General features: G+C 39.1%; 1 protein-coding gene across 1 annotated transcript in view; it reads right to left on the bottom strand.

Moving 5' to 3' along the window:
* Positions 1-738: 738 nt before the first annotated feature.
* The window catches only part of PM20D2 (peptidase M20 domain containing 2), an 18951-nt gene continuing 6154 nt past the window's right edge, over positions 739-13535 (bottom strand). The window contains exons 3-7 of the mRNA XM_011941912.1: positions 11391-11533; positions 9655-9809; positions 6079-6214; positions 1964-2071; positions 739-1749 (exon numbers count right to left, since the gene is read on the bottom strand). Of these exons, the coding sequence (XP_011797302.1) occupies positions 1595-1749; positions 1964-2071; positions 6079-6214; positions 9655-9809; positions 11391-11533 (697 nt within the window). The 3' untranslated portion in view covers positions 739-1594. The remainder of the gene's footprint in view (positions 1750-1963; positions 2072-6078; positions 6215-9654; positions 9810-11390; positions 11534-13535) is intronic.

The raw sequence follows: 13535 nt of genomic DNA, 5'->3' as shown, positions 1-13535 counted from the left end.
CTTTTAAAGTCTATAAATTTAACATAGCCAAGAGTTGGTATTTGAGAAAAAGGTTTCAGTACAGGGCATGAACAATGAAAAATTATAAAGGCGTGTAATAAAAATGTTCCATAAAAACAAAGATATCTCAAGCAGGTCCACCTATACCTCTAGTTTAGGTTAGAAACTAATTCCGCATTTTAAGAATCGTATAATTTTAAACTTTGCACTATGTCAGCCTAACCTTTTTAAAAAAATGAGTCAGGGCCAGGTGCAGTGCCTCAAGCCTGTAATCCCAGTGCTTTAAGAGGTTGAGGTGGGAGGACTGCTTGAGTCCAGGAATTCGAGGCTGCAGTGTGCTGTGATTACACCACTGCACTCCAGCCTGGGAAACAGAACAAGAAACTGCCCATTAAAAAACAAAACAAAAATGGGCAGGTGTGGTGTCTCATACCTGAAATCCCAACACTTTGGGAGGCCAAAACAGGAAGATTGCTTGAGCCCAGGAGTTTGAGACCAGCCTGGAAGATATAGTGAGCCCCTGTCTCTATTACGTAAAAAAGTAAGAAGTTTTTTTAAAAGGAGGTTTTCTTATGTGTACCCAAAGCAAAGTAGTAAGTATATCTTTTCTTCTCCAGGCTGTATAAGAGATGACTATAATCACAATTAAAACTCATCTTAGGATCATGGTCCATCCACGAAGCTACTTTAAACTTTGATGATTCCAAGCAAGGAAGCAATATTTGCTTATTCAAAAAGTACTGTAACAATTTAAAAATACCAACACACGTGTGTATTAAAAAGACACTGGCAGGCCGGGTGTAGTGGCTCACGCCTGTAATCCCAGCACTTTAGGAAGCCAAGGTGGGTGCATCACCTGAGGTCAGGAGTTCGAGACCAGCCTGACCAACATGGTGAAATGCCGTCTCTACTGAAAATACAAAAATTAGCTGGGCATGGCGCCACACACCTGTAGTCCCAGCTACTCGGGAGGCTGAGGCAAGACAATCACTTGAACCTGGGAGGCAGAGGTTGCAGTGAGCCGAGATCATGTTACTATACTTCAGCCTAGGCAACAGAGCGAGACTCTTGTCTTTTAAAAAAAAAAGAAAGATACTGGCTTCAAATATACAATCTGGTAGAGGAATAATATACGATTAGAGAAAAAGTTTACCACCCTATACCACAAAACACTCTCATAGGTGTCAATTCTGAATACAAGGTTTGAAATCTCTTAAGCTTTTAAAAATACAGACAACATGTAAGGCTTATAAAAAGGTTTATTAAAATATTTTATTACAATGATGCCATGTATCCTCCAGGTAGTTTAAGAAATGCTATCACTACTGTGAAGGTGAGTGGTTGCGGGGGAAAGAAAAGAAATGGCATCACATACCAGCTCCTGTAATATCATAATCCCATCGAGTACGGATTTGCAAAAATTTTCACTTCAGATATGAGGTAATATGTTTTCTCCACACCCTGTCCTCACTTATCAGGTAAAAAGAATTTGACTCCTTTAAGATTAAAAAACAAGCACACCTTCATTAAAAGAGATTAAAAGAAAAAAATCATCACATGTTCTTGATTTATAAGCGGTCCCTAAGTCTTCCTTCTATTCTACTGCATTTACAAACTGTTCTTCTTGAAGTTTCAGTTTAAAGTCCTCTCTGATTCTTTCCAGTAACTCTGGTTTAAAAATAACATCCAGTGCTGTCATTGCCAGGGCTTTGGCCGTCTGCAAAGTGTAGAACTGAGCTTCCTGTGACCCTAAAAGGTAGAGAAAATAAAATACCTTCTTACTTATTTAAACTGTATTTAATTTCACAGGTTAGCTATCCGTATCTCAACTGGCTCTCCAACTGCCCACCACAGTGCAGTATTCACTGAGGTGATGTTATGTAGTGAAATAGTAGGTTAAACAGAAAAGCAGCTACTACAGAAGAGTGTGCGTGCCAAAACGGTCACATACAACAACACTTACCAGCAGCTTCAGTGTACTGTTCAGTGTGATTCAAGGCATTAGATCCAATGTGAAAATATGGATGAATTCCAGGAACCACAAAAGTAACATTTCCAAAATCTGTAGATCCTTGGAACACACAAAGGAAAAAAACTCTATTTAAGTATACGTGGTTAAGTATTCTTGAGTTATGAAGTCACAGTCCCTGTTAGAAGAGACCCAGAGAAGTGAGCTTCTTGGAGAGTTGTCCATATGCTCGTGCTTTCACGGGCTCACCTTCCACTGAGTCCGCCACACACTCCCCTGCATCAGTCACATCTCTCATGAAGGTCACTGCAAACCTGTCCTTGCCTGGTCTTAAGGCTTTTACCGGCCCTCTTAGCCAACACTCCACACTGTCACTTACTCCCTTTCTTCTCTTCTGTGACACAGCACTTGCGTGGCTTCCCTTCTGCCTCTCTGACGGCCCCTTCTTCTGTCTCTCTTGGGGATACAGCCCCCTCTACCTGACGATGAAATATTAGTTACGGGAGACTCCATTCCAGGCCCCTTTCTCTTCTCACTGCATATTCTTTCTCAAGATTTTGTCCATATGTATTGCTTCAAATAATCACCAACTCAAATCTCTTCCCAGTCTCTTCTAAATTCTATGCTCATACATCCAGTTGCCAGCCTGGTATCTTCTCTTGGATGTCTTCAAGGTAGATCAAACTTACCACATCTAAAGTCAAACTCATGATCTTTCTCCTCTTCTACCTCCACCCCACCTATCAACAGTATCTATCTGCCAAATATCTCAGAATCCTAATGCTCTTTGCATCACCATCACCAACACCTGTCTCCAGTTTATGCGATCATTATCTATTGTCTGAACTAAAAGTTTCCTAATTGGTCTAGCAGCATCTACTCTATTTGCTGATTTTTTTTTTCAATCTTCATTTACCCTTTCCAACCTGGTCTCATACCACGTTCCCACTATCCTCGATGCCCCAGCCACTCTAGACACTCACTATGCTCTCCCCGTCACAGAACCCTTGCACATGCTATCCCTGCATCATCCCTGTAACTCTTACTTAACCTTCAAATTCCATCTTAAGCATCATTTTCTCAGCAAAGCTTTACTTACTTCACCTCCCCATAAAGTGAAATTCCTCTAGGACAGGCTCTCACAGAGATGTATTGCTGTCCTTTACAGTACTTTTTAATTTTCCATGTATTGGATGATTTGGTTCATGCTTATCTCAGAAACTACATTATGAGGCTGTATACGGCAAGAAATAGTATTTGAAATGACTGTGTATCTAACTTCTCACAGGATTGACACACAGACACTTGCTGAAGAAATCACAGTAAAAACAAAGCCTTATGTTCACTCAGTGGATATTTACTGAATGTTTATTACATGTCAAACACCAGGCAGGCAAAGTGAGACTACACAGTGAGTGGTAAGAGAACAAAGGAATATGTAACAAAGGGTAGCTAACATTTATCTGGAATACTCCGTTCCAAACACAATCCTCAGTGTTTTGTATGTATTCTCATTAACATTTAGAACAGTTTCCATTTTAAATATGAAGAAACCAAGGCTTATGGGTATTAAGTAACATGCCGATAGTCTCACAGCTACTAGTTATGTGGCAAATGCAGACTGAGGCCAGACTTTGAGGCACAGTAGCCTCTATAAAAGTACTGCTTCAGAAAATATTCACTAAGCACTTAACTGTGCCAGAAACGGCTCCATCACTGAGGATGCACAGTGATGGGACATCAGTGAACAGGATGGAAAAAGCCTCTCTGGTGTTTAAAGAGTCTGAACAGTCTGAGTGTGAAAACAAAACAAAACAAAACAAAATAGGATGGACCAAAAAAAAAGCCTGTTGCATATTTTAAAATATTACTTGTGGAGCTAGACCCTAGAGCCCACAAATCATACCAAAATCACAGCCACTTTATCCTACTGATTTGTCCATTATATAAAACCCAAACCCAGGGTAGAGCTGTCCGTGTGTCTTTCCTTCTTCAGCTAGACTGCAGAAACCTGCTAGGGTAAAAGAACAGAACCATGAAGACTGCCTTAACAACAAATTCATGATCTTCAATGCTGAGCTGAGCTCTCATGCTGTCCAGAAACAAAAGAAAACATGAAACTCTGATGTCCCTGGCCAGCTCCTCTCAGTGGCAATTCTCTCTCAATCCCTCAGCCCTACCAGCTCAATGCTCACTGTGTACTACTTCCTAAAGGGAAAGTCTCTGAACTCCCTGACCTTCTTCCTAAACATTACCTCTACTTCTCAAGTATCTTCCCTTAAAAACTATTTTCGTGGCCAGGCACAGTAGCTCACGCCTGTAATCCCAGCACTTTGGGAGGCCGAGGAGGGCAGATCACGAGGTCAGGAGATCGAGACTATCCTGGCTAACACAGTTAAACTGCGTCTCTACTAAAAATAAAAAAAATTAAATAGATAAAATTAGCCGGGCGTGGTGGCGGGTGCCTGTAGTCCCAGCTACTCGGGAGGCTGAGGCAGGAGAATGGTGTGAACCTGGGAGGCAAAGCTTGTAGTGAGCTGAGATCATGCCACTGCACTCCAGCCTGGGTGACAAGAGCGAGACTCCGTCTCAAAAAAAAAAAACCAAAAAACAAAAAACTATTTTATTTTCCGTATTTCCATCAAGCTTGTATCCATCCACTCTATTTTTCTTGAAAGCTAACTCTCTTGAAAAAGAATAGTCTTCCTCTGCTACTTCCACTATCTCACCAGTCAATGCTCTGGGTAGAGAAGTGAGACCCAGCATCTGGTACCACTGGTCTTGTACTATTTTCTTCCAGACAATTTGTGAATTTCTAATTACTAGAATCCAGCGGACACTAGACCATACTCATCCTATTTAGTCTCTACAGCACCTGACATGTTTACGCCTCCTTCTCTTCGGTAAGTTTTGTTCTCCCTTGGCTTCCATGACTCTCCTCCTCTCTCCTGATTGTCTGGCTTTCACTCTGTTGACTGTTGACTACCAACGTCTGATCTCTGGGAATCTTTTTCCTTTATGTATTTGGGCAACCTCGTCGACATCTTCTATTACCTTTCGTATATGGACAACTCCTAAATCTCCAAACTAGACATCTTTTTGGGTTCTAAATTTAACAGGTACTGAACAGCTCCACTTAGAAATACTATAAGCACCTCAAGTTTAACATAGTAGTTTATAACAACCCACTCTTACCCTAACCTGCTCTTTCTCTTGAACTCCTTATCTTTTTTTTTTTTTTTTTTGAGGTGGAGTCTTGCTCTGTCGCCCGGACTGGAGTGCAGTGGCCGGATCTCAGCTCACTGCAAGCTCCGCCTCCCGGGTTTATGCCATTCTCCTGCCTCAGCCTCCGGAGTAGCTGGGACTACAGGCGCCCGCCACCTCGCCTGGCTAGTTTTTTTTGTATTTTTAGTAGAGACGGGGTTTCACCGTGTTAGCCAGGATGGTCTCGATCTCCTGACCTCGTGATCCGCCCGTCTCGGCCTCCCAAAGTGCTGGGATTACAGGCTTGAGCCACCGCGCCCGGCCTGAACTCCTTATCTTAATGAAAAACAATGACACCTCATTTCACCACCAAGTCCTTTTGGGCCTACTTCATCAACATCTATTTTTAAAACAGAAGATACATCTCTAACTTGCAAATGTGTTAGTAATAATATGCTTTTAAAAGGAAAAAAAACTAACATAACCCCAAATATGCTTATTTCAATTCTAGTTGTCTGTTGCTCCTCAAAAACTGAAAATGCCCCAGATAACTAAGTACTTAGTAACCTGCTTATAGTGATGACTAAGAATGAATTAAAATTCTATATCCCACCTTAGCCACTTACTTAACAATTAAAACTAAAGAAACTTAAACACCAGAAAATACTTAGAATATAGACAAAAATGTAGGTTGACTATTTCTAAAATCAAGTCGGCTTGTTTGACATTCTACACTCACTCAAGAGCCCATTAGTTTCTTTCCCCTAATCATAAAGTTTGTGAAAATATTAAAAATGTCAGCAGTACCTCCCTACCTCCCAAACCATTAAATAAAACCAATTTAACCAAAGATGGTATTTCTCTTCCTCAAATAGCTCAATATATTAAAAAAAGAACTTAATTACCTGAAGGGCCATTCAACATTGTATCTTCTGAAATGAATTCTATTCCTAGTTTTCTTCCATTTTCCATATAGGCTTTCCATAGGCTCTTATTGGGAAGGACATTGTAATAATCATGTGCTCCACTTTTAATTTCCACCTAATAAAAAATTGCAAAACAAACTTTGAAATAAAAAACTCAAATTCACTATCTAATTTTCAAACCAGTGATTGCTCTCTAATAGGAAGAGGTTTTAAGAGAAGATACTTTCCCTTCCAGATATAAACACTCTCAAATCTCTTGCCTTAAAAAAGAAAAAAGAAAAGAAAAAAAGATGTATTTTCTATAACGAGAGTTCCTAAGCCTCTATCTCCTTTATATTATATAAACACTAAACCCCACAATGTCACCAAGCTCTGTACTAGCTAGTGAGTGTCAACTTTAGTCACCTAGATAGGGTGTGAGAAGGGCCCAGAAATGTTTATTAATTTTTAATTATTTTATTTTTGAGATGGAGTCTCACTCTGTTGCCCAGGCTGGAGTACAGTGGTGCGATCTCAGTGCACCGCAATCTCTGCCTCCCAGGTTCAAGTGATTCTCCTGCCTTAGCCTCCCAAGTAGCTGGCATTACAGGCACCAGCCACCAAGCCCAGTTCATTGTTTTTGTATTTTAGTAGAGATGGGGTTTCGCCATGTTGGCCAGGCTGGTCTCGAACTCCTGACTTCAGGTGATCTGCCCACCTCGGCCTCCCAAAGTGCTGGGATTACAGGCGTGAGCCACTGCGACCAACCTAATTTTTATTTTAACCAGCACCCTCCAAGACATTCTGACATAGGTGACCCAAAAACCACATTCTGAGGAACACTGCTCTAGGATTCAGTCTCCAAAAAAAAAGAAATTAAGCTTTACTAATATTCAATATGCAAACTGACACTGACATCACTGCCTGGTGTGAGAGGTAGAAAAGCACTCTGAGGGAAACGGAGAAGATTTGCAATGAGGAAGGGTTGACAACAGTCCTCATTTATTAATTTCAGAATACAAAGATACAGAAGCAGCTTTTATGTGCCCAATTAAGTGGATTTACAGATTCAGTTTTGATTAAATGAAAATTGGCAATATTCCCTCAAACTAAAGCTAACACCAATATTAGCAAAAGCCAATCATAAATAGCAGAGATGACATTTCTTTTATTCTTAGCAACATCTATGGTAGAAACTATGACAACTGAATCAGACCTTACAAGCCAGCCAAAATGTAAGAAATTACTAAAAGATTATTTAAAATATAGATTCAGGGCAGGCAAGGTGGCTCACACCTGCAATCCCAGAACTTTGGGAGGTCAAAGCAGGGGGATCACTTGAACCCAGGAGTTTTGACCCAGTCTGGGCAACATAGGGAGATCCTATCTCTACAAAAAACTTTAAAAATAAATTAATTAAATTAAATACAGATTCAAATCCAGTAACAACAAACCTTACCGTAAGGGAATACCGTATGCCTTGAGATATTGCCTAATGATAATAGTTCACATGCATATGTATTTCACAAATAAATATTTATAATTATAAATAAATAAGGGAATAAATATTTAGTTTCTACTGTCCTAGGCTATGGACACTTCATAGTTTTCATTCACTAAATCTATACCCATCTTCTCTAGTCGCAAATGAGAATACATCTTTGCTCCTACATCTGTCCACATGTTTATCTATTCACTACAACACAAGCTTTTATACTCTTATCTTTGCTGACTATATTCCCTAAGAACTGTCAGTCTCTGTCTTTCCCATGCATATCTGAAAGTACGATCACCCTTCAAAACTCAACTCAGGTCTGCAGTCTTCCACAAAACCTTGCTCCAAGGTTAACTGCCCCAGACCACTCTTTCCCACCTCTGATCCTCATGACGCATTCCATACTACTTTCAGGACACGTAACATGCTTTCTGAGAATTACTGCTACTGTGAGATACTGCTACTACATGAATTAATCATACACCTCTAGACTAATAAGAACAGAAAAAAATAAGGTAATATAAATGAAGGCTGGGCTCTAAACCCTTCAGAAACATTAACTCATTTAATTCTCACAAGAACCCTAAGATAGACTGTTATTATCTCCATTTTTCAAGCAAGAAAATGGAGGGCCAAAGACACTAAACATTTCTAAAGGTTATAGAATCAGCTAGGCTGAGAGTTATGGGTCAAGATCCTGTTTCTCCAACTAGACCTAAACAGGCTCCCTCCAGGGCAAGATTCTTATCTTGTATAATTCTAAAACTCACTCCACTTTACGCAGTACATGATTGGTATTTAAATACTGCTAACTTTATGGTTCAAAACCAGTTGGCGTGGTGGCTCACACCTGTAATCCCAGCACTTTGGGAGGTTGAGGCGGGTGGATCACGAGGTCAGGAGTTCGAGACCAGCCTGGTCAACATGGTGAAACCTCGTCTCTACTAAAGATACAAAAAAATAGCTGGGTGTGGAGGCATGTGCCTGTAATCCCAGCTACTCAGGAGGCTGAGGCAGGAGAATTGCTTGAACCTGCAAGGCAGAGGTTGCAGTGAGCCGAGATCACACCACTGCACTCTAGCCTGGGCCGGGGTGAGACTCCATCTGAAAAAAAAAAAAAATTAGCTGGGTGTGGTGGCACGCGCCTATAGTCCCAGCTACTTGGGAGGCTGCAGCATGAGAATCACTTGAACCCAGGAGGTAGAGGTTGCGCTGAGCCAAAATCGTACCACTGCACTCCAGCCTGGGCAACAGAGCAAGACTCTGTCTCAAAAACAAACAAACAAACAAAAACAAATGAATAAAACCTCTTAACTAACTTACGTGTCTATTTTATCTTCCATTCCAGCAAGCCATAGTATTTATATCACTACTATACACATCCTAACTTCAAAAATAGCTTTCACTGGCTGGGCGAGGTGTTTCATGCCTATAATCCTAGTACTTTAGAAAGTGGAGGTGGGTGGATCGCTTGAGCTCAGGAGTTTGAGACCAGCCTAGGCAACATGGTGAGACCCTGTCTCCACAAAAAGATATCAAAAATGAGCCAGGTGTGGTGGTGCATGCTTGTAGTCCCAGCTACTCAGCGGGCTGAGGTGGGAGGCAGAGGTGAGAGAATTGCTTGAGCCTGGAAGGCAGAGGTTGTAGTGAGCCAAGATCGTGCCACCACACTCCAGCCTGGGCAACAGAGCAAAACCCTGCTCCCCCTCCAAAAAAAAAAAAAAGTTTTTGCTGATTTTGCCACAAAGTTTCCTGTATAGAAACTACATAGAGCAATTCTAAAAGTATAACTGCCAACAAGGAAGAATATTAACTTATAAAAAGTCAGGGATTCTAGCACAGAAGTATCAGAATTATTCTAATTACTATATAAGTAAGATGACCTGTCACCTTCCCTGTTGCAGGCACTGAGGAGTGAAACATGTAAAAATTAAAGACTTTCACATTAACTATTCAGCCAACAAATTCTGCATATTCAACATGTCACCAAATAAGACAGTCAAGTTAGGTTTCAATCTAACAGCACTAGCCCACATATATACCTCTGATTGTAACTTAGATTAAGTTTTAAAAGTTCTTACTGTGCACCCTGAAGCCAAAGCTGCAGCTCTGAAGCAATCTTCTGCCTTTTTGGTCAAAACTTGAAGTTCTTTCATTGAAGGTGCACGAAAGTAATATATTAATTCAGAATAAGAGGGAATGATATTGGGTTTTACACCACCATTTTTTATTATACCTATAAAAAGAACCAAATTACTAGAATTAAGCTTGGTGACCATTTATTTAAGCTTAAATACACTCATTAAGTTTTTCAGCCAATATGTTCATAAAGAAAAATAATTTAAACTCACTAGCTCCACCAATATACCAATCAAAGATTTTGATATGTTGTACAACTGAAATTTCTGTACATAGGGTGATATTTTTTGGCTGAAAAGAAAAAAATAATTACCCATATGTACTTCATTCAAAGGAATTTATATAATATTAAGATATTATGTTACAGACTATAATGAAACTTAAAAATTATATAACCACACACAAAAAAAAACTTAGTAACATCTTAAGCTTTCTGGAAAAGATTTTACCATACCTCCACAACGGTATGAGGTTCTATAATTACCCTCCTACCTCAGGAATCCCATGAACATTTTAAATGGCATTTAGCTCTAGAAAAATAATTTTCGTGCCAAGAAAAAAACCAATGCAGGTCAAAGATCATTAAGTATTATCAACTGTCAAAACAAATGCATTTATTTGGAATTACAAAGAATTAAGATTTATTCATTTGAAGTAATAACTAAAATAGATACGAAAAATCCAATGTCATATGACCTACTTTAAAAAAATATTTCTACACATTCCTGTTTGTTCCTTTTAAAGAAACTAAGGCAGGAAAACTGGTAAAAGTACAATTACAAATTGACTTCAGGCTACAGCAAAATCAGGTAAAGAATAGATATTAAAATATAACAATTTCCTAAATCATAAAGAAACAAATTAAAAAACAAAAGTGTGCCTTCAAGATAGTACTTTATGACTGTATTTACATTATGGTGACATATGTATAATTTTAAAAGACACTATTCAGAACCAGGCTTAGTGGCTCACACCTATAATCCCAGTACTTTGGGAGGCTGAGGTGGGCAGATCACTTGAGGCCAGGAGTTTGAGACCATCCTGGCCAACATAGCAAGACCCCATCTCTGCAAAATATACAAATATTAGCTGGATGTGGTGGTGCTCGCCTGCCTGTAATCCCAGCTATCTGGGAGGCTGAAGCAGGAGGATCACTTGAATCCAGGAAGCGGAAGTTGCAGTGAGCCGAGATTGCACCACTGCACTCCAGCCTGGGCAATAAAGCGAGACTGTCTCAAAAACAAAAAAACACCCAAAAAAAGATATTACTCAGGACTAACGGCACTTAAATAAAACTAGCAGTTACTATACATTTTTTTAATTGAGGAAGTAACAAAATTTGGTTATCATTAAGAAATAATGAGGACAACTGGAAAATCAAGATCCAATTTTCAAACACCCACTGAAAGAACACAGTTCCTTACATAAAACCTTTATCTTTGATACTCAAAGATGACATTCCATTTATGTACAATAATCAAAACTGTCTTTCTACCCATATATAGACAAACATCTTAGTATCGTGTCACATTAATTTCTGAAAATATGCTTAAAAATCAGAATATTCATATGAAGTACAAAAATATTTCCAAATTTTAAAAAATTGAGTATTAAATAATTATACTGCACTGAACTCTATTAAGTACCATCTATTATAGAAGGTATTTGACATTCATACCATGAACTCTCCAGGTTGGTTTCATTTGCTGTCTGAACACAGACAGATTGTTATAGGCCAGCACAGCAGCATCTAATGCATTTAATCCTTCCCAGGGATAAGCAGCAGAATGAGATGCTTTTCCATAGTATTTCACAGTCACACTAGGAAACAAAAAATCATTTGAAATTACTTTTCTTATTATTGCTAAAGTAGTCAGAATTACCCAACTACTATTCAAAATTAATTCACATTGCTGGACTTTTGATTTGCAAGTTATCTGTAGTAGTAACACTATAATTTATTTATGTTAGATATAGTTTATTATTAGGTAACATAGTGCTTGACACAAAGAAAGCATTCCCAAAAAAGAGAGAAAAAGAGAACAGATTAAATGTATACACAATTTAATTCAAACAAACATGCAATATGGTATCAAGTGCTGAAATTACAAAAAAAAAAAAAAATGGATCCTGTTTGTACACAGCATTGTGATGATTCTGTATCAAAAGTCTGCAAAAAATCAGAAATTCTGTCTGAAGAGATGGAAGGTCAGGAAAGACAGAAAGGAGTTACTATTTGAAGTGGCTTAAGACAACCTCTGAAAATCAGATTATATTCAATGTTATCACAAGATACCCTAGTATTAAAGCAGTTGTTCCTGACCAATATCCGATATTTTATTAATGTTCCAAAATGCCTATATCACTAATATTTTACATTTTTATAAATTGTTACTCCACTTACAAAGAGTTCTCACACCAGTCTAACTGCTCTAATACAATAAAAAAAAAAAAATTAGAGAAAGGATTGTGTGTTGAATAGTTACTTATAAAGCTCTGTGATTGACTTGCCTAGATAACACTTTTTAAGCCTGATTAATAGTACCCACATTTAGATGATTAAAAAACCAATCTGGACTTACTTTAATGGGTTAGATTCAGGAGTCCTTAGAATGCTTGTGATATTTCTTAACTGATTCCAGACATTTTATTAGCAGGACAAAAATCAAGTAAAAATATCAAACATATATTAGATTTCAGGATACTGTATTGTTATTTCCTTGATATCTATCTTATCACCATGACCTTGAAATGAATTTTTTTTTTTGGATACTCATCTCGCTCTGTCACCCCAGCTGGAGCGCAGTGGCGCGATCACAGCTCACTGCAGTCTCAACCTTCCGAGTTCAAGCAATCCTCCTCTGCCTCAGCCTCCCACAGATGAATAGCTGAGACCACAGGAGTGCTCCATGTCCAGTTAATTTTTTATTTTGTTGTAGAGACAGGGTCTCACTATGTTGCCCAGGCTGGTCATGAACTCCTGGGCTCAAGAGACTCTCCTGCCTTGACCTCCCTAAGTGCTGTGCTTACAGGTGTGAGCCACCTGGCCTGGCAAAACTGGAATTTTATCACAACTGGTGATAAACATTACAAAAACAAAAAGGATCATATGGAATTATTTTCAAGCATACTATTTAATTTTAAAAAGCCAGAACAATATATTGAATGGAATACTTGAGGAAAACCTTCTTTCACAATTTAATTTACACAGCATTCTATTTACGTCCCATAAGTACACCAAAAACACTCTGAAAAGGATACATACCTCCAGAAAAAGGATTGGATTTGGGAAAGGTGGTCAGTAGGATTGCTTTATCTTATTCACTAGAAATTTTTGGTCGGGCATGATGGCTCATGCCTGTAATTCCAACACTTTGGGAGGCCATGGCGGGTGGCTCACTTGAGGTCAGGAGTTCAAGACCAGCCTGGCCAACATAGTGACCCTGTCTCTACTAAAAATACAAAAATTAGCTGGGTATGGTGGTGCTCACCTGTAATCCCAGCTCCATGGGAGGCTGAGGCAGGAGAATCCCTTGAACCCAGCGGCAGAGGTTGCAGTGAGCTGAGATTGCGCCACCGTACTCCAGCCTGGGTGACAAAGCGAGACTCTCTTAAAAAAAAAAAAAAGAATTTTTAAGAAAAGTGGATTAGTAATTAAAAAAAAAAAAAGGAATTCTTGATCTTGTTCTTTTTTTTTGAGGTGGAGTTTCACTTGTCGGGCAGCCAGGCTGGAGTGCAGTGGCGCAATCTCGGCTCACTGCAACCTCTGCCTCCCTGGTTCAAGCAATTCTCCTGCCTCAGCCTCCCAAGTAGCTGGGATTAC

The sequence above is a fragment of the Colobus angolensis genome, unplaced genomic scaffold, assembly GCF_000951035.1.
Source record: "Colobus angolensis palliatus isolate OR3802 unplaced genomic scaffold, Cang.pa_1.0 Scaffold203, whole genome shotgun sequence".
NCBI lineage: Eukaryota > Metazoa > Chordata > Mammalia > Primates > Cercopithecidae > Colobus > Colobus angolensis.
This window is presented reverse-complemented; position numbering and strand designations above follow the sequence as displayed.